The sequence below is a fragment of the Hoplias malabaricus genome, chromosome 12 (genome assembly GCF_029633855.1).
Source record: "Hoplias malabaricus isolate fHopMal1 chromosome 12, fHopMal1.hap1, whole genome shotgun sequence".
NCBI lineage: Eukaryota > Metazoa > Chordata > Actinopteri > Characiformes > Erythrinidae > Hoplias > Hoplias malabaricus.
In genome coordinates this window covers 28,290,503-28,307,414 of record NC_089811.1, presented here as the reverse complement: position 1 = coordinate 28,307,414, position 16,912 = coordinate 28,290,503, and the positions used below count along the sequence as shown (strand labels likewise).

At 38.6% G+C, this 16,912-nt stretch overlaps 3 protein-coding genes across 9 annotated transcripts in view; 1 reads left to right on the top strand and 2 right to left on the bottom strand.

Moving 5' to 3' along the window:
• Nucleotides 1-1,983: 1,983 nt before the first annotated feature.
• On the top strand, nt 1,984-6,758 carry eef1akmt1 (EEF1A lysine methyltransferase 1). Of its 3 annotated transcripts, none has more exons than XM_066686654.1 (6): nt 1,984-2,150; nt 2,314-2,465; nt 5,221-5,382; nt 5,509-5,591; nt 5,680-5,978; nt 6,197-6,758. In XM_066686654.1, the coding sequence occupies exons 3-6, from the start codon at nt 5,233-5,235 to the stop codon at nt 6,325-6,327; spliced, it is 663 nt and encodes a 220-aa protein (XP_066542751.1). In that variant the 5' UTR covers nt 1,984-2,150; nt 2,314-2,465; nt 5,221-5,232; the 3' UTR covers nt 6,328-6,758. The 3 variants fall into 3 exon arrangements, with proteins under 3 accessions (XP_066542751.1, XP_066542752.1, XP_066542750.1); XM_066686655.1 differs by lacking the exons at nt 1,984-2,150; nt 2,314-2,465 and adding an exon at nt 2,741-2,895 and having other exon boundaries at nt 5,680-5,804; nt 5,892-5,978; XM_066686653.1 differs by lacking the exons at nt 1,984-2,150; nt 2,314-2,465 and adding an exon at nt 2,741-2,895.
• Nucleotides 6,759-6,761: 3 nt separating this feature from the next.
• On the bottom strand, nt 6,762-8,565 carry il17d (interleukin 17d). Its single transcript, XM_066686656.1, has 2 exons — nt 8,010-8,565; nt 6,762-7,209 (listed from the first exon to the last, which is right to left on the bottom strand). The coding sequence occupies exons 1-2, from the start codon at nt 8,330-8,332 to the stop codon at nt 6,924-6,926; spliced, it is 609 nt and encodes a 202-aa protein (XP_066542753.1). The 5' UTR covers nt 8,333-8,565; the 3' UTR covers nt 6,762-6,923.
• Nucleotides 8,566-8,683: 118 nt separating this feature from the next.
• The window catches only part of ift88 (intraflagellar transport 88 homolog), a 17,758-nt gene continuing 9,529 nt past the window's right edge, over nt 8,684-16,912 (bottom strand). For all 5 annotated transcript variants that reach the window (XM_066686443.1, XM_066686441.1, XM_066686442.1 and 2 more), the window contains 9 exons: nt 15,547-15,655; nt 15,247-15,397; nt 14,995-15,110; nt 14,853-14,905; nt 14,692-14,757; nt 14,491-14,597; nt 13,872-13,932; nt 9,874-9,987; nt 8,684-9,199 (listed from right to left, as the gene is read on the bottom strand). In XM_066686443.1, the coding sequence (XP_066542540.1) occupies nt 9,078-9,199; nt 9,874-9,987; nt 13,872-13,932; nt 14,491-14,597; nt 14,692-14,757; nt 14,853-14,905; nt 14,995-15,110; nt 15,247-15,397; nt 15,547-15,655 (899 nt within the window). In that variant the 3' untranslated portion in view covers nt 8,684-9,077. The remainder of the gene's footprint in view (nt 9,200-9,873; nt 9,988-13,871; nt 13,933-14,490; nt 14,598-14,691; nt 14,758-14,852; nt 14,906-14,994; nt 15,111-15,246; nt 15,398-15,546; nt 15,656-16,912) is intronic.

Here is a 16,912-nt window from a genome sequence, read left to right as displayed (position 1 = left end):
TAGGTTGTATGGGCAAACAGGGCGGCACGGTGGTGCAGCAGGTAGTGTCGCAGTCACACAGCTCCAGGAACCTGGAGGTTGTGGGTTCGATTCTCGGTCCAGGTGACTGTCTGTGAGGAGTGTGGTGTGTTCTCCCCGTGTCTGTGTGGGTTTCCTCCGGGTGCTCTGGTTTCCTCCCACAGTCCAAAAACACGTTGGTAGGTGGATTGGCGACGCCAAAGTGTGTGTGTGTGTGTCTGTCTGTGTTGCCCTGTGAAGGACTGGCGCCCCCTCCAGGTTGTATTCCCGCCTTGTGCCCAATGATTCCAGGTAGGCTCTGGACCCACCATGACCCTGACTTGGATAAATGGTTACAGATAATGAATGGATGAATGTATGGGCAAACAAACTTTTTTGAGTAGACCTAACTTTTAGAAAAAACTGCATAAAAGTTTTTATGCTTTTATGTTGACTATGATGATGTTTTGATGTTGAGCTCTAGCTATAATAAGCTTGTGTTATAAGTATGTGTTTATTTTATTTATTTTTACTTATTTTTCTAATATTTATTCATTTGTTTGAATTATTACTATTGAATGTTCAGTGAACAGCCATGCACTGCACAAAATGTTTGCACTATTATAATTTGTATTACGTCAGCATGTAGAACATTCTGCTTGAAGAGAGCCCACCTTTTTGCCAAATTTTCTTTCTGGCTTCAAGCTGGTGACTGAAGTTACTCACTGTGCTTCGGTACCAAGTTCTTCCCAGCTTTCTGTTGGGTAGTTTTAGGGGTCAAGTACTTCAGATGTAGTTATTATAGGAGCCAAAAGAAGGGCTGGTTTGAGTGTATTTTGTTTTGTAATACTTGTTTATTGATTTTTATGCCATTTTTGAAGACATATGAAACAATTGGTTTTCATTTCTTTATTGTTAACTGTTGTGATAGTGTAAATATGTACTAGTCCTGTAGTAGGAATTCTGCTCTGGATTACTTGCTCACTAGGGGGCGAGGGCAGTTAAGCCTTGGTGGGGAAAATGGAGCACACGGTTTTTTGACATTAGCATAGCTTTTTTTTTTTTTATATAAGACAATAGTTTTTCTCATTAAACATTTTAAACCTATGTGTGGATTCTGTGGTCACTGCGATAAACATTACGTGTCAAGCTCAATCAGATATGGCCAACTGCCTACATTTAGTCAAAAAACCTCTCCAAATGGGATATCTCTGCACATATTAAGGTCAGGACTAACAAACTGAAAGTTAAGAAGACTGTTTCTCACTGAGTGCCCACATAGTAAAAGGTAATTTACCTTATTGCTGGAAAAGGGAGCTTGAGCTACCCAAACAGGATGCCTTGCCTGCTTACCTGTAAGCAGGCTAGTGTTAGATAGCATGGCTAATGTGCTAGATAGCATGATTCCAGAAGAGTAAAGCAAAGTGCTTGGAATACCATCATTATTGAGGAACAGTGTATAATGTATGTTATTGTGCTGCTTGTGCTAACTGCAGCGTAATGAAAAGTTTCAAAGAAAGTGAATGGCAGAAAACGGCAGGTGATACTTACAACTAAGGGAAAGGAGGGAGCAACATAGATACATTACATAGGGTGACCAGACGTCCTCCTTTTTAGACTTAAAAAAATGTCCAGGCGGAATTTCACAAACGTCTGGGATTTTGTTTTTCTAGAGCTTACATAGAATTTCGAGAAGCTTTTCGTTCAAAAACTAGTCCCGCCCTCCCCTACTGAGAAGGGGGAGTGGTGAAGTAGCCTAAAATCTTCGGATTGGACGGTCTGACTGTAGAGCTACGGTTATTGGTCGATAACATTCTCTGTAAACATTTAATTGGTCAGTCTGCTCGTCAGTAGTCCTTGTTTACGTCAGGCAAAGCTCACGTACCTACCACCCAAACCTGCTCAGTTAAAAACAAAATGGAGTCCCGTCAGATTTACTCACTCTACCTGAACTATTAATGTTTTCGTTATAAAAAGTGGTTGTAATGTGTAAATAAGGAATGGACAGGAAACAAGTGCCAAGTCTGTCCGAAAAGGATTGTTAAATTGAGGGAACAAATTATTAAATTGAGGATTAATTCTCTAAATAATATTTTTCCATCATGAGACTTTTTAGGGGGGGTATGTTAAGGATTAATAATTCAAGTCTATACGTAAGTCTTTATAATCATATATTTTAAAAATAGTATTGGTACAAAACAGACATGTGTACAACATTAATGTTTATGCACGAATACATGAGCATGCACACATTTCGTCACCATGTGTTAAAAGATTGTTTATTTGTCGATAATTATCTCACTGTTTCACTTCGAGGGCGGCACGGTGGCGCAGCAGGTAGTGTCGCAGTCACACAGCTCCAGGTTCGATTCCCGCTCAGGGTGACTGTGAGGAGTTGGTGTGTTCTCCTCGTCTCCCCGGGTTTCCTCTGGGTGCTCCGGTTTCCTCCCACGGTCCAAAAACACACGGTAGGTGGATTGGTGACTCCAGAGTGTCCGTAGGTGTGAATGTGTGTGTCTGTGTTGCCCTGTGAAGGACTGGCGCCCCCTCCAGGGTGTATTCCCCGCCTTGCGCCCAATGATTCCAGGTAGGCTCTGGACCCACCGCGACCCTGACTTGGATAAGCGGTTACAGATAATGAATGAATGAATATTTCACTTCGCTTTCGTGTAATATACCGCGAAAGTGGCTCTCGGGTTAAATATGTGATGTGGAAATTCGTCCTGAATCAGAGAGAGTCGACTCCTGAGAGGGCGTATGGGCGTTTTGAATGAGAGGAAAGATGTCCCTTAACGTCTGCCGTAGTTGACAAAACGTGTACGAGCGGAGTGGCTAACAACTGTTGTGGGTTTAGCGCTTCAGACTTTGCGAGAGTCCTGTGTTTTACCTTGAATTGAGGTAAGATAAAAGCGTCCATATACTGACTTAATATCTCAGCACTGACGCCTCTTTATTCTGAACCTACACACTGGTGAATGCCTGCTGCAGACTCAGGACTAAACCCTATCTGTTGTTTTCTCTATGCACGTGTCCGAAAGAATTCAGCAGTTGCGGTAATGACATGGAAAATCATAGGCCCCCTACGTTAGGGTGACGCTTGCTTGGACACCTTACGCTCGGGTGACATCGACATCTTACGTAGCTAACCATTAAATTACAGTAGAATTTAAAAAGTAAAAGAAAATAAAAACAAATAGAAAGTATAATATAGAATAAAACAGAATTTAAAATGATTAAAACCTATTCACTAACATTTAAAACAATAAAAAGAGTAATAATAAAGGACAGTTATTAAAATGGTACTAGAAATAAAATAAGTAAATCTACATTTTTAAATTCTATCTAGGTTCAGCGCTACTCAAATGCACAGGAGAACAGGAAGGTCTTTAGTCTAGATATGAAGGTAGTAATATTTGGGTTAAATCTGATGTCTTCCGGGAGTCTGTTCCAGGTGCAGGCAGCATAGTGACTGAAAGCTGCCTCCCCCTGTGTGGTTCTGACCTGGGGCACCACTAGCTGACCAGTCCCGAGTGATCTGGGGTCTGCTGGGTTCATACACTTCTAGCAGATCTGAAATATATTTTAGTCCGAGGCAGTTTATTGATTTATAAACAATTAATAACGCTTTAAAATCAATTCTGTGTTTAATTGGCAGCCAGTGCAGTGACCTGAGGACAGGAGTGATGTGCTCGGTTCTCTTGGTTCTAGTAAGAGTCCTAGCTGCTGCATTTTGAATAAGCTGCAGCTGCCTAACTGTGGACTTGGGAAGTCCAGTAAGGAGACCATTGCAGTAGTCCAGCCTGCTAGAGATCAATGCATGAATGAGTTTTTTAACTAAGTAGGTGAAAGAAAAGCCGCAAGTCATGAAGATATGAAGACATTGTGTCATTTCAGAATAAATGCTCTCAAATATGCTTCACATATTCCATGTATATAATATAAAATCTGTAACTTTTATTCCAAATGTAGTTAATCATTAAAAGGACAATTTTAAAGAACTGAAAAACAACACCGCTTATACAGAGAAAAAAACTTTAAATATAGTATTTTTTTTAAGGTTTATTGTTCTGTTTATATTTTCTTAGCTTTTTTAGAATAAAAAATATTTAATGTGCCAGGCCACGTTTCACTTTTTTCTGCAAGTTAAATGAATCAAAAACAGCAGAGGTTTGTTCATTCTAGAGGCTATTCATTTGTTGTCACTTAGAAAATTAATAAGACAACTTATTCAGGGGTGTCCAAACTTAAGTAAAAATATTCTTAAGGGAAATCTATATTATGTATGGTTAGACTTGCATGTGATATGTTATGAGCCTAATGCAGAAAGTCATATTGTCTTGGTTGAAATTTAAGCTTTGAAGTACCTGTCATGCAGTATTGTAAATTATGCCAATGCGATGTACTGCCTACATTGCCAGTAGATAACTGGCCCCTATAAATGACTTTTAGTTCTCTGCTTTTGTGCTGACAGACATTTATTATGATATTAGCATGGGAACATCTTGTTTTTCAGTGGTCTGTGAACACAGTAACATTGGGCTGTGCTAATATTGGATGCTATGTTTGTAACATGCCACTTCTTTTGCTTTAAAGTCCATTTACTAGCATTTATGGCATCTACGTTTAGCTAGCACATGGATGTTTGGCACCTACATATAAGCTAGGTGCTTATGTAAACATCCAAGTGCTTGTTAAAGGTAGTATACTGGCAGATGTTCCACAATGGAATATATGCCAGTGGCACAAAAACAAATGTCAATGACATCATCATATGGCACTAACACAAAAACAATAATATTCAATGCCATTGGCATATGCCACTGTCATCCACACGTAAGATGTCGATGCCATTTCAAGTTATTACTGCCTCTGGAATTCAGGCAAACATTTAACCATGGGATTTGGTAATGCACCGTTTTGTGGTTCAGTTGTGCGCACAGTTTATACAACGTTAATCTCTACAGAAAAGCATTCCTGGTATTGTTATGTCTATAAATGCTCCCACTAACTGAGTACAGTAGGTTTGTCATATTATTGAGTCCACTGTAGTATAGTACAGCCAAACATGACTGACTCTCTCTACAGTTAACCACTTGATATGGCTTTTAAGGACTGTATTTACACTGTACTCAGAAATGTGTGCTGAAAAGAAACCCATCACTTGCAGTACTATGATGCTGTGATATTGCCCCTTTCTCTGAAAAATGTCTCTGTGCTTTGTAGTTTATCTTCACCATGAGTGACAGTGACGATGACGTCCCTCAGCTCTCAGCTGCTGCTCTCGAAGCTCTGCAGGAGTTTTACGCAGAGAGAATGTCAGCGACTGGACAGGAATCACCAAAAGTGACGGACAACTTCACTGTTGGTGCCCTCAAAGAGGACTGGGTACATGCTGCCTAATGCAGGCATTAGTGTTATTTTCTGTGTGGTCTTGAAATTCAATAAAGGGGGTAAGATATTTTAGTCATTACTAATCAAGGAAAATAAATTTTTATTTGTGACTATGTCCAGCATATGAGCCAGTTTTGGTACAGTGATGAGACGGCTGCACGCTTAGCTGAGGAAGCCATCCAGCAAGCAGGAAATCAGGGGAGGTGTGTATTTATATATATTTCACTGATATATACCTCTGATCTTGAGTGCTCCCTCTTGATCGTTACACTTCTGTTTGTTGGTCTCCAGGATCGCCTGTGTCAGTGCCCCCAGTGTGTATCAAAAGCTGAAGCAGCTAGAGTCTCAGAAAGAAAATCCATTACATTGTGTATCGTCTGTTCTGTTCGAGTTTGACCAGCGATTTGCTCGCTATGGTGATGAGTTCATCTTCTATGACTACAACAACCCTCTGTGTTTACCCGAACACATCCTTCCTCAGAGCTTTGACTTTGTGATTGCAGACCCTCCTTACCTCTCAGAAGAGTGTCTCAGCAAAGTGGCACTGACTGTTAAATACCTAACCAAAGGCAAAATCCTGCTATGTACAGGTCAGTGAAAGCCATAAAAGTTATTCAAATGTTTCCTATATATATGGAAGCTATGTAGCACATAAAATAGAAAATATTATTTTATGAAAGGTATTTACAAATTATTCACAACATGACATCAGTGATTTTCCTACTTTTCCTGATGGGGATTAGATAATAGACTAGCACATAAAGTTTAATTAATGCCTTGTGCTTTGTCTGTGTGTATATATTTTCAGGGGCTGTAATGGAGGAGCATGCAACAAAACTCATGGACATGAAGATGTGCAGTTATCTACCAAAACACAATCACAACCTTGCTAATGAATTCCGATGCTATGTTAATTATGAGCCAAGCCTTATCTTATGAAGAGAAAGTTTAGATTGGGATTTAACCTAAAGTGTGATTACAAATCTACGAACAAAAAAGAAAAACTGTTTTGTGGACAGTTGATCATGTAGAAATCTTCATGGATAATTTAGTATGTTCATAGTGGATTGTTTTGTTGGAATTACTGTATATTGATGGATTCATGGTAAAAAACTCCTGACTCCTGAAGCTGTACATGTTTTTTTTATTTTCCAAGCTGTGCAAAGCTGGTATTTTGTACTTGTTAATATATATACATATATATTTTTTTCTTTTCTCAACTCAACAATTTTACATAGGGGACACTATGTAAGCTAATATGATACACAGAGTATAGAATGTATTTACGCTATAATTAGGGGAACATGAAAATCTGTACATTGTATTGTAGCTTGTTTTAAAGTTATTAAACAATGCACATAATGCATGACAAGCATGTAATTATAATTTGGCAAGAGTTTCCACTGAAGCCCACATTCTGCAGTTTAAAGTCACATTATTCACTAACACAATGGGACATCCAGAATAAGTGTTGAGTAATTATAATAGAAATAATAAGGCCCAGAAGCACCAGAGGTTTTATTGGTTTAGCCCATTCAGTTTGTCTGTTTTTGGATCTTGCTCTGTTTATTGCTGATGCTGTGTTTTTCTTGCAAGGCTGGCACACAGGTGCAGCCCACTGGCACCGACACATAGCTCTCAATGTAGGAGTGTCGTCCCCCTACACAGGAGCCTGTGCGTTTTAGCACTGCTGTGGGAATGTAGACTGGCATGCTGCGGTACTGCTCACTCTCCTGCCTGTTCGGTCCGATCAGGCAGCCCCTACACAGACAGTAAGCCTCAGGGAGAAACCGGGGATACCTCGCTGGATCATGGTTGATCCTTCAATAAAAAATATATATATATTATGAATATTCATTTTAAGAAAACATTGTGCAGGTTCAAAAATTAAGGTTAATAATCTACTTCAGATGGGAAAGAGTTGGGTAAAATAAAATATAAAAAGTAATTCTATGTTCAAGTGTGTATCTAGTACATGCTACGCTCAACAGGTTATCACATTGGAGGAACTAAGTTGACTAACATTGCTAACAGGATTATATAAAATATGGGATATACCTTATTCACCAAATGTAGTGAATAACTATTAATTTGTTATTTACCTGGTTCTGTGGGTGGGTTTGGACAGAGGAAAAAAATATAAATAAACCTCAACATTAAATGCACTATTTTCTTGTTTGCCTAAAAAAATACTGTAATTAGTTACTGTTAAAGACGTTTTAAGAAATGCCCTATATTAACTGAATCCGGTAATGAGATTCTTTTGAAAACAAAATAATGCAACAGAAATACCACATCCTCTACGCCTAAAGCTTTCTAGGCAAATTTTCATATAAGATTTCTTTTTAAATCAGTGACATTAATAGATTTGTTCCACAGTATTCTGTACACCAGAGGTGTGAATAACCAGGTTTGCGCTTTACACTACTCGTCGACGCTTGGCGTTTGGGCCTGACATATTGCCGCTGCAGTGTGTAGTGTTTGACACTGATTTCCCGTATGTACACACAGTTGTGGGCCACTGGACCACCTGTGTCCGCTGCTGCAGTTCTATGGTGGTCGTATTCATTAACTAAAAGAGGCGCGTGGATACTCTGGGTCATGTGGTGAATTGGTTGTACCTGTACGCCCACGGTGAAATGCTGAGGAAGTTGGCAGGAGTGCGCGAAGCTGCACTTGGTCCAAGGCGCGCAGCTGAGGGGCAACTGAAGTTCTGCGGTCCAGGGACGAGCTGAAGCGTGTGACTGAAAGCGCTCAACACCCCCACGGATAGGCGCCCGAACATCTGCTCCAGCAGTTCCTCAGGCACGTCCACGCACTGTCGCGTCCTCCACGCTCTCCTCCGCACTTTCATCACCTCCAGCGACCTCAGGCCCTCCGCGCTCCACACCAGCAGCGACACGAGCACAGCCAGGAGCAGCAGAGTCAAGCGACCGGCGCGCATTTTTCCTCACGATCCACGAATCTGGGGCTCAGAAGGGCGACAGCTAGATATCCGGGCTGGAGGCTTCTCCAGCCGTTAGTGAAGACCACCGCTAGTCTTCTCGCTCCTAGTTTGCTGAACGATATTTAAATCGCGACTTCGAGAATAAAGCCAGCATTAATTCCTACAAACCGTGTCTTCGTCCAAAGACTTTGCTCATACGTCTGTGAGAAAATTCCCCACACTCTTGTGAGTTTGTGTGGGTGGCGTCAGCGATGATCAGGCCAAGAATTCAGGAGAAGGCTTTGGAGAGGCTCAGAGAATCCCGGACGGGTGTTTACTTTCTGTCACAGACACGCGGAGAAATGGGCTGTGCATTAACGTAACCAAACTTTAATTTTCAGAACCGTGGCGTTAGCAGCATAAAGCAGAGGAAGGAATTGAGATACTGACTATAAATATACAGTAATATTTCACCGTGTAGTACATTGTGTGGTGTGTGTATAAAAGTACACCCTTTAAACGGGTTTCTAAAAAAGCATTTTTGAGTGTCCCACATAATATCAGCTTAAATTCCTACATGGAAAAAGGCATAAAATATCTCACAGCCAGATATATAATATAAACTCATTAAAAATTGGAAGCTTGAATGCTCTCTCTTTAAGAATTTGTCCTCACAGAATTGCAATGGAAGTGTAGCTACAATTTAACACAGAGACAATGTATAGAATCTTAAAAAGGACTGAACACTTTGGGAAAAGAGATATCATTCTGGCAATAAGTCCTCTCCCAACTCTTCATCAGCAAAATCATCTTCCTCTGTGCGTTTCTTGGCTGCAGTCTTTGGTCTCTCCATTTGTGGCCCTAAGGGATCAACATAAGACGCATCTGAAAATAAAAAACAGAAGATTAGTTTCAGAGTTTTAAAAAGAGCAATACTTCTCTGTAGTGAGATGGTTTTCCACATCAAACTCAACCCATGAAATGCTTGCAGACACATGTTAACACAGCAACTTGATTTCCAAAATGTGACACAAGGAACGTGTCATTCTCAGGTCAGAATGAGCACTGCAACAGGACAATAGATCACTTCATGTCCACACAGTCTCACACCTCACAAAAACCTGGGACTACAGTGACAATTAATATTGAAAAAAAGGATTTATTGACAGCTGGGCTATAAAATGACTGAATATTATGTTGCACGTGTGAGATCGCAGAAACTCAAAACGTTTAATTTACAAAAACATTATCATGTGTGCATAACTTTAACAATTTATATATTGCCTATATGACAAATTTATTCTTTTTTTTTTTACATTTAGCACAGTCCATTCCTATTGCTTATAGTTATAAGACATGGTTGACTTGTACATAATAGACTTATTTTACATTAATGTGATAGTGAGAAAATTATGTAACAATTTAAAAAGGAAGGTAGGAAACTGATTGTTTAAATATTAGTTATGTATATATCTGACAAAGAAAAAAAACACTTCACTCAAAACATTGTAAATATTTTGAAAATTCTGTAAGGATATAAAGTGAAAACTGCTTCTCACCTATTTCCCTTTGGGTGCTTGCCTCATAAGGTTCATTGGAGCTAGGAAGTGTCCTCAGTTTTGCACTTAGCCTTTCACCTTTGGCACTGGCTCCATGGCTGCTCTGTCCACTGTCTGAGAAACACATAGTAAATGATTTTAGAAGCAAGACCCTTTTTAAATATGATTTTAGAATGGAAATTCTTAAAGAGTATGTAAAAATTTTCAGATATGATACTCCCTATTAAACTCCAGCTTGAATCAGAACCACAAAATAATATTTTATTTACTAGTGATTAAAAAAAAAAACATGAAAGCACTCACTGAAGGCCAAGACTGCTATAGATTCAATTAATTATTGGCCTATATCAGAGCACATCTGCGTTATATAACAGAGATGTCCGTCCTGCTTAATATATTGTGACAAGATTCTGAACAATGTCCAGTGCAGTTTCTATGTTTTTAAATATTTCATGAACATAATCACTGAAAAGTTTGCCATAGAGCTGTATTTCACCTCTTGGCTGCACTGTAATCTAATGACACTACCAGAACACAGTGGGACACATAAGGCTAGATACTAGCCAGGTAACCATGGAGACCTTCAAAAGTCCCCAAAACAGAAAAAAAAGAAAACACCATTAAGAGCTGTAAAACCAAAATCTCTCAAGTGCTGTTAGAATTCCTACAATATTCAGACCTTTCCTAATTCAATGAAAAAGGCTCTTATGACCCGATGCTGTCAGGATTTTAAAATGGATTTCTGTTGGGATATTCATATTCAATATATATGTAACTATATTATCATAGGGCGGCACGGTGGTGCAGCAGGTAGTATCGCAGTCTCACAGCTCCAGGGACCTGGAGGTTGTGGGTTCGATTCCCGCTCCGGGTGACTGTCTGTGAGGAGTTGGTGTGTTCTCCCTGTGTCCGCGTGGGTTTCCTCTGGGTGCTGCGGTTTCCTCCCACAGTCCAAAAACACACGTTGGTAGGTGGATTGGCGACTCAAAAGTGACCGTATGTATGTGTGTGTGTGTGTTGCCCTGTGAAGGACTGGCGCCCCCTCCAGGGTGTATCCCCACCTTGCACCCAATGATTCCAGGTAGGCTCTGGACCCTGAATTGGATAAGCGGTTACAGATAATGAATGAATGAATGAATGAATATATTATCATTATATATGAGGGTGTGACGATTATTACATAATCAAATTATCACAATTATTTAAGCTGACTACAATTATTTGTCACAATGCATACATACATTTTAGAAATGTGAATTGTGTGTAAAATTAAGAAGGCTTAATTTGGTAGATTTCTCACCTACCAAATTATATGATGCAGGCTGAATTTGCTCTTAATTATAGACCATCATTAGCCAGGCAAGAGGGCAGAGGCTCACAAAAGTTTCATTTTTCATTTTGGCGGCTGTTGCATTTTGTATTGACTGTTTGTATTGGGTGCTTATACCACTGTTAGTTCCGACCCTGCAATGTGATTTGTTTAAAAAAAAAAAAAAAACATTCCAGGAGTGCCATTATTACCACGACCCTGAAATGGACAAGCGGAAAAGAAGATGATGATGATGATGAGTGCCATTATTGTATGCTATTGTCACTCTAACTGAAGCTCCTTTGGTATTACTCCACAAAATACATGTAACCTAGCAACGACGCCAGTGCTTACAAGACAGTGGTGGGGTGCCTGGATTTTTCTCATTAACGGGGAACCGGTTCAGTTTCATTCCACACACCTTGTTTTGAACACTGTAAAGAGTTATTGCGAAGTGCATCCACTACCTGCTTTCTGATTTGTAAACAAAAGGAAATTGCAAGTAAATAAAAAACATAAAAATTTCTATGTCTTTGTGGTTTCTGCGAGTGCTCAGCTTGCATTTTAGAGACTGCCAAAATAAAACCTAAACTAGGCCATGCCTCAAAGATTATGTTTATGCTATACTTCAAGCTTTTCACAAAGCATCATTTTGACAGAGAGGGATTTGAAGAAGCTTTGGTTTATTTATATGGACTGTGCCCTGGATTGCTCCTAACTAATGTGTGGGAATCTCATTGCACAAGCTTGTGTGCATCACAGCACAGAGCTCTAGCCTGCTGTGGTTTAAGTCTATGGTTGATATCAGAGCAAGAAACTGCATGTCAAACAGAGTATGTGGAAAAAGAAGACTTAAAAAAGCAAGTACTTTTAGGAAACATATGTTTGAATACATTCTGAGTTGGAGATAATGGCTTAGGTACCACAAGCACAATCAACTAAAATAAATAAACAATTTATCCCCTAAACCCCAAATATGCAAATTATATGGTTATGACACTAACAAACTAAAGTGTAGGTCTACATACAGATATTCAGTGTTTAAGGAGTTTTTGTTATTTTATTATTGTGTGTCAGTCACAGAACACCAAAACTACCACAGGTGTATTAAGGTGGACTAAGACTGGGGCTTCAAATGTTCTCCAAGATGTTCTATGTCATGTTCACTGCACAATAGAGATAATGAATCCAAGCCAAAAGTATGTAAAAATACAGGATCGTAAGAAAGCATACACACAAACATGAAGAAATGCATAGGTGGTACTAAAAGGAAGAAGTTGTGTTTTCTAACGTTTGCTATAGTTCTACTGGAGTTACTGTGGCAAGATTTAAGCTGTCTCAGGCCATCAAATATAAGGGTGTATATGCAGATGGATCTGGGAAGGGATTTAAAAAGATCTCAGAACAAGTAGAAATCAAACAGTCCACTTTTGGTCACACCCATCTGCTTCTTGAATTCTGTTCTAATCAACACTTCAACAACCATCTCCTTTATTGCCCTTTTCTCTTTATCTAAACCCAAAGTTTTTGTTAAGTGAAACTCAATTGGGAAATTGCCTAATACAAGCTCTTTGTGCTGTTTTGTAATTTTCCTTGCAATATTTTCTTTAATAATGTACATTTCCCTCTTTATTCTGTACTCCAACACTATGTTGGTAGTATAGTGCATAATTGAAAAAAGAAAATGTCATTCTGGTGTTTGCAAAATAATTGACCAGTTAAACAATTCTTCAGTTCCCCGCAGTCAACTGAAATCTGATTTCAAGTGAACATTGTAGGTTATATCATTTGGATATGGACCAGAGTGCACTGAGAGTGGTTGGCACTAAAGAGATATTACTTTACTGACAGACATTGCTAAAAAAAATTGGCCTGTCCTGTCTGGTTAAATAGCAGCAGCAGTAACTCTGCTAAAAGATCCAATGTGTTTCATGCTGCACAGTAGTCAGCAGAAGCATTACCTTTTACTCAGTCATGGACTTGTAGAACTTTCTCATCACTGCACTTTTTAAAACTTTACACTGTGTTTTCATAAGAACAGTCTATATCCCTCAAACATGGGTGCGGTTTTGGTCACACGAATTGCTGTTTCCCTGACAGCAACAAGCTTCGTACACTAGTCCCACATCCTGACGTGCTGCCAGGTTTGCACGCAATTTACAAATCCTTAAAAAACCCTTTTGAATACCTAAATATGAAAGTATTTACTAAAACATCAAGTAATTTCTATTCATAGGTTTCCAGTAATGAACATAAAGTTAAAATCGAGTCTTCTTTCAGTGTTAATCAAGCAAGTCTTAAGTCCTTAAATTTGCAAGTACCCTCAAGTCCTTAAATCAAGTCATGTGACTTGAGCCCACATTTCTGGCCAATACAGCATGATGCTTGACAGTGACACATGAAAATGTACAGATTGCAGTATACGTGTCTGACATATTGGACAACAGTACAACAATTTCCCAACAAAACAAGCCAAAATAATTGGCTTAAGTTTTGCTGTTGACTGTGAATGGTCCAAATCACTGCTCAACTCTCCTCTAGTGGCTCAAAGAAATAAACTAAACTTTTATTTAGTTCTTATGTCATTTGAAATACACTGCAAACTTAAAAAATTTCTCTCTGATATTTATGTGAGACATTCCAGGAGGAGCAAAACGTACAGAATTACAAATATGATTAGTCCACTCACCACTGCTGGCACTGCCTTCCCTCCGACTTCGGGCACTGCTCTCCCTCCCCGACTTCACCCGCTACAATATGAGAAACATATTAGCACTGGCCATAGAGATTAACCAAAGCAAGATGCTGGAATGATGAAAGGCATATGAAAATGTGCGTAGTTGCTATTAAGTAATTAGATATTTAATGTTAATCTCACTTTTAACCTTATAACCTATAACACATGCTGCTCGATTTTTTTTTGTTGTATGGAATGCAAACTGTTAATGAAATATTTCGAAGCACACATTTTTTTAAATTTATTTTTCACTTTTTAAATGTATGATGCCAAAATATGTTTCCAAAGAGAAAGAGCATAACAGCCATGCAGCAAGAGAGAGAGAGAGAGAGAGAGAGAGAGAGAGAGTCAGGATGTTAAACAGGAAAGGGGCTGATAAAGTGAATAATTCTTTCTCTGAATTCAGTTACTGATCCAAGAACTACTCCTTATTCTTATTCTAAAACAGCTGTTTCTTATTCAAATACATACAGAATCTCTCTTGCTTGCTTTTTCTCTCCAACCAGACAAATCAGTGTTATCCGTATCAGTAAGGTCCAAGTTTACTTAACATATAAGGTCTAGACACTACCTGTTCTCTGATTTCCTTCATCTTTTCCACTTTTTTCAGTTTGGTAGCATAATCCTGCACCTCCTTTAAGCCCATATCTGTGCATAATCTCACTAGAAATCGGAGACCTATTAAACAAAACATGCATGAAATAAATCCAGTTAATAGGCTTTTGTTAAAACTGAAAGCAAAATAGAGGAAAATTCATTATGTGTACATTACATTCTATGTTGTCAGGAAATTTCCGATGAATGTCCTTGTATGTCTCAAGTGCTTTCTGATAATTTCCTATACATGACAATAAAAACTGTTATATGATTTTACATTTGCCAAAATTATGATAAATTATCAGTATTAGCTCATTAAAATGTATCAATCCATACCACTCCTCCTGTAGCAGCTAGCCACCATAAGCTGCCACACAACATTATGTGGCCTACAATTCAAATTTGCAAAAATGTTAACATAAATACATCATTGCTATTACAACATATGTATCAAATTCTAAAAAGATAAATAACTTACTGTATAAGTGTTGCTCTCTCAAAGTATTGAATTGCCTTTTCACAGAACTGTGTATCAATATAATATGCTCCTAACCATTCAATGACATTGATATTGGAAGGAAAATATCTGAAAGACTAAAAAAACACATGGCTTTGTTACAGTCATGGGGTAGTGCATAGTAATTATACTGAAATAAAAGAAAAATACATGCAAATGTGACATTAAAAAGTAGAGATTTACTCTTCACTGAGAAACATTTAGAAGCCTTGCCTCATAATAGTACTGAAAAGCTTGTGACTTGTCGCCCTCATTGTCGTAAAGTTCTCCCAGTTTGGCCAGCACCCAAGGATCCGTAGGAGTGACACTAATCAGCTGCATTAGCCATTCGATAGCTTGGTGAGGGTCCTCCAACATCTCATATCTACAGGCAGCTTAAGGAAAAAATGATTACAAGACTATGGCCTGTTAAAATTAGTTCATTATTGCATGCATCTTAATTAACAGGTTTGGCACATCATATATATTACCTATATGGGTAATATAATTGTGAGTAATTGTGAGAAAGGATACAGTTTGGCCAGCTGATACATTACTTGAGCACTGTTCCTCAGTATAGCATGTAACTTCAGGAAGCAGTCGAGTGCTTCTTCCAACCTCCCCAGCCTTTTATAGGTCAACCCTACAGGAGTAGATCATCACAGATCATTAGGGTTGTAGATATGCAAAAAGATTTGTTAATGATCTAGGGGCTTTGTTTAACTAACAAATGTTTAAGTTTTCACTGACCAACCTAAGTGTGCATTCATTCACTCATTGTCTGTAACCACATATCCAGATCAGGTTCGTGGTAGGTCTGAAGCCTACATTAAATTTTCATCACTGAAACACACGCTGTCCATCACAGGGCATAAAACGCTTACATAACCGTCTATCCACGTTATTATATTCCATAATCCACGTCTATGGAAACTTTTAAAAACAAATCTTTTGCGATACTAGGCAACTACAACTTAACTGTGTAATATTTAGTGCATGCAACATACTCTAAAAATCTGGGATGGAGGAAAGATAAATGAAAAATGTAAAGAAAATTTAAGTCACACTGTTTTGAAAATATATATAAAAAGGCATAAAAGGAGCATTCACCAAAGACAGAGTCCTTTCCAGGAAAAAAGGTTGTTGCTCCTAAATTTATGCCAAATTCATGAGGTGTCTAAAGAAATTTAGTGCAAGATTGCAAATAATTTAGGTCTTTCACCATTAAAGTTCATAATACAATGAACATTTCAAGACATACAAATACAAGTCCATGTAGGTAAAGGCCAAACATCAAGGCTGAATGAGCATAACTTACAAGCCTGCCAAGAAACTTTCAAGCTAGTTTTATAATAATCAATGAAGTGTTGAGGTCTTGGTGCCAATGACATATAGGCCCATTTAGATTGCTGCAAAAGGAAACATTTCTGTCTGGATGTACATCAGTGTCCACAGCATGGGTCACTATCACGTGAGAAGGCACCATTGACATGGAAGCATATTTTAGGATTTAGAGGGACATAGGCCAGATAGGCAATTCCTGGGAAGTGCATGGTTGTTCATGTCCTACAATAGTGTAGCTTCGTGGAAATAGAGTAGACATAGGACTGAAAAATGTGGAAATTGAATAGGAGAATCAGACAATGGAGATAAGAGCCTTCCTTTTGTGTAGCTCAGGGCTGTGTATATAAAAGGAATGGCCAAAAAAATCCACTTACAAAGCTGCAACAACTCTAAGCGCTGTGTCTTTTAAGGTGGATCAGTATGTTTGAAGGCAAATAATGGCTGTTGTTTGTATGTGGCTGAAATTGGACTCTCTAAGTTTTAATTCACCGTTTGAAATACAGCAGACTGTTGTAACTACAGCTGTTTAATTTTGTAGCACTTTCAGTAAATCACT

Coding starts and splice junctions, on each gene's coding strand:
- eef1akmt1 (XM_066686654.1), top strand. CDS start 5,233: ATGAGTGACAGTGACGATGACGTCCCTCAGCTCTCAGCTGCTGCTCTC. Junction 5,383..5,508: donor GTGCCCTCAAAGAGGACTGG/GTACATGCTGCC, acceptor GACTATGTCCAG/CATATGAGCCAGTTTTGGTA. Junction 5,979..6,196: donor CAAAATCCTGCTATGTACAG/GTCAGTGAAAGC, acceptor ATATATTTTCAG/GGGCTGTAATGGAGGAGCAT.
- il17d (XM_066686656.1), bottom strand. CDS start 8,332: ATGCGCGCCGGTCGCTTGACTCTGCTGCTCCTGGCTGTGCTCGTGTCG. Junction 7,210..8,009: donor ATTTCACCGTGGGCGTACAG/GTACAACCAATT, acceptor TTTTTATTGAAG/GATCAACCATGATCCAGCGA.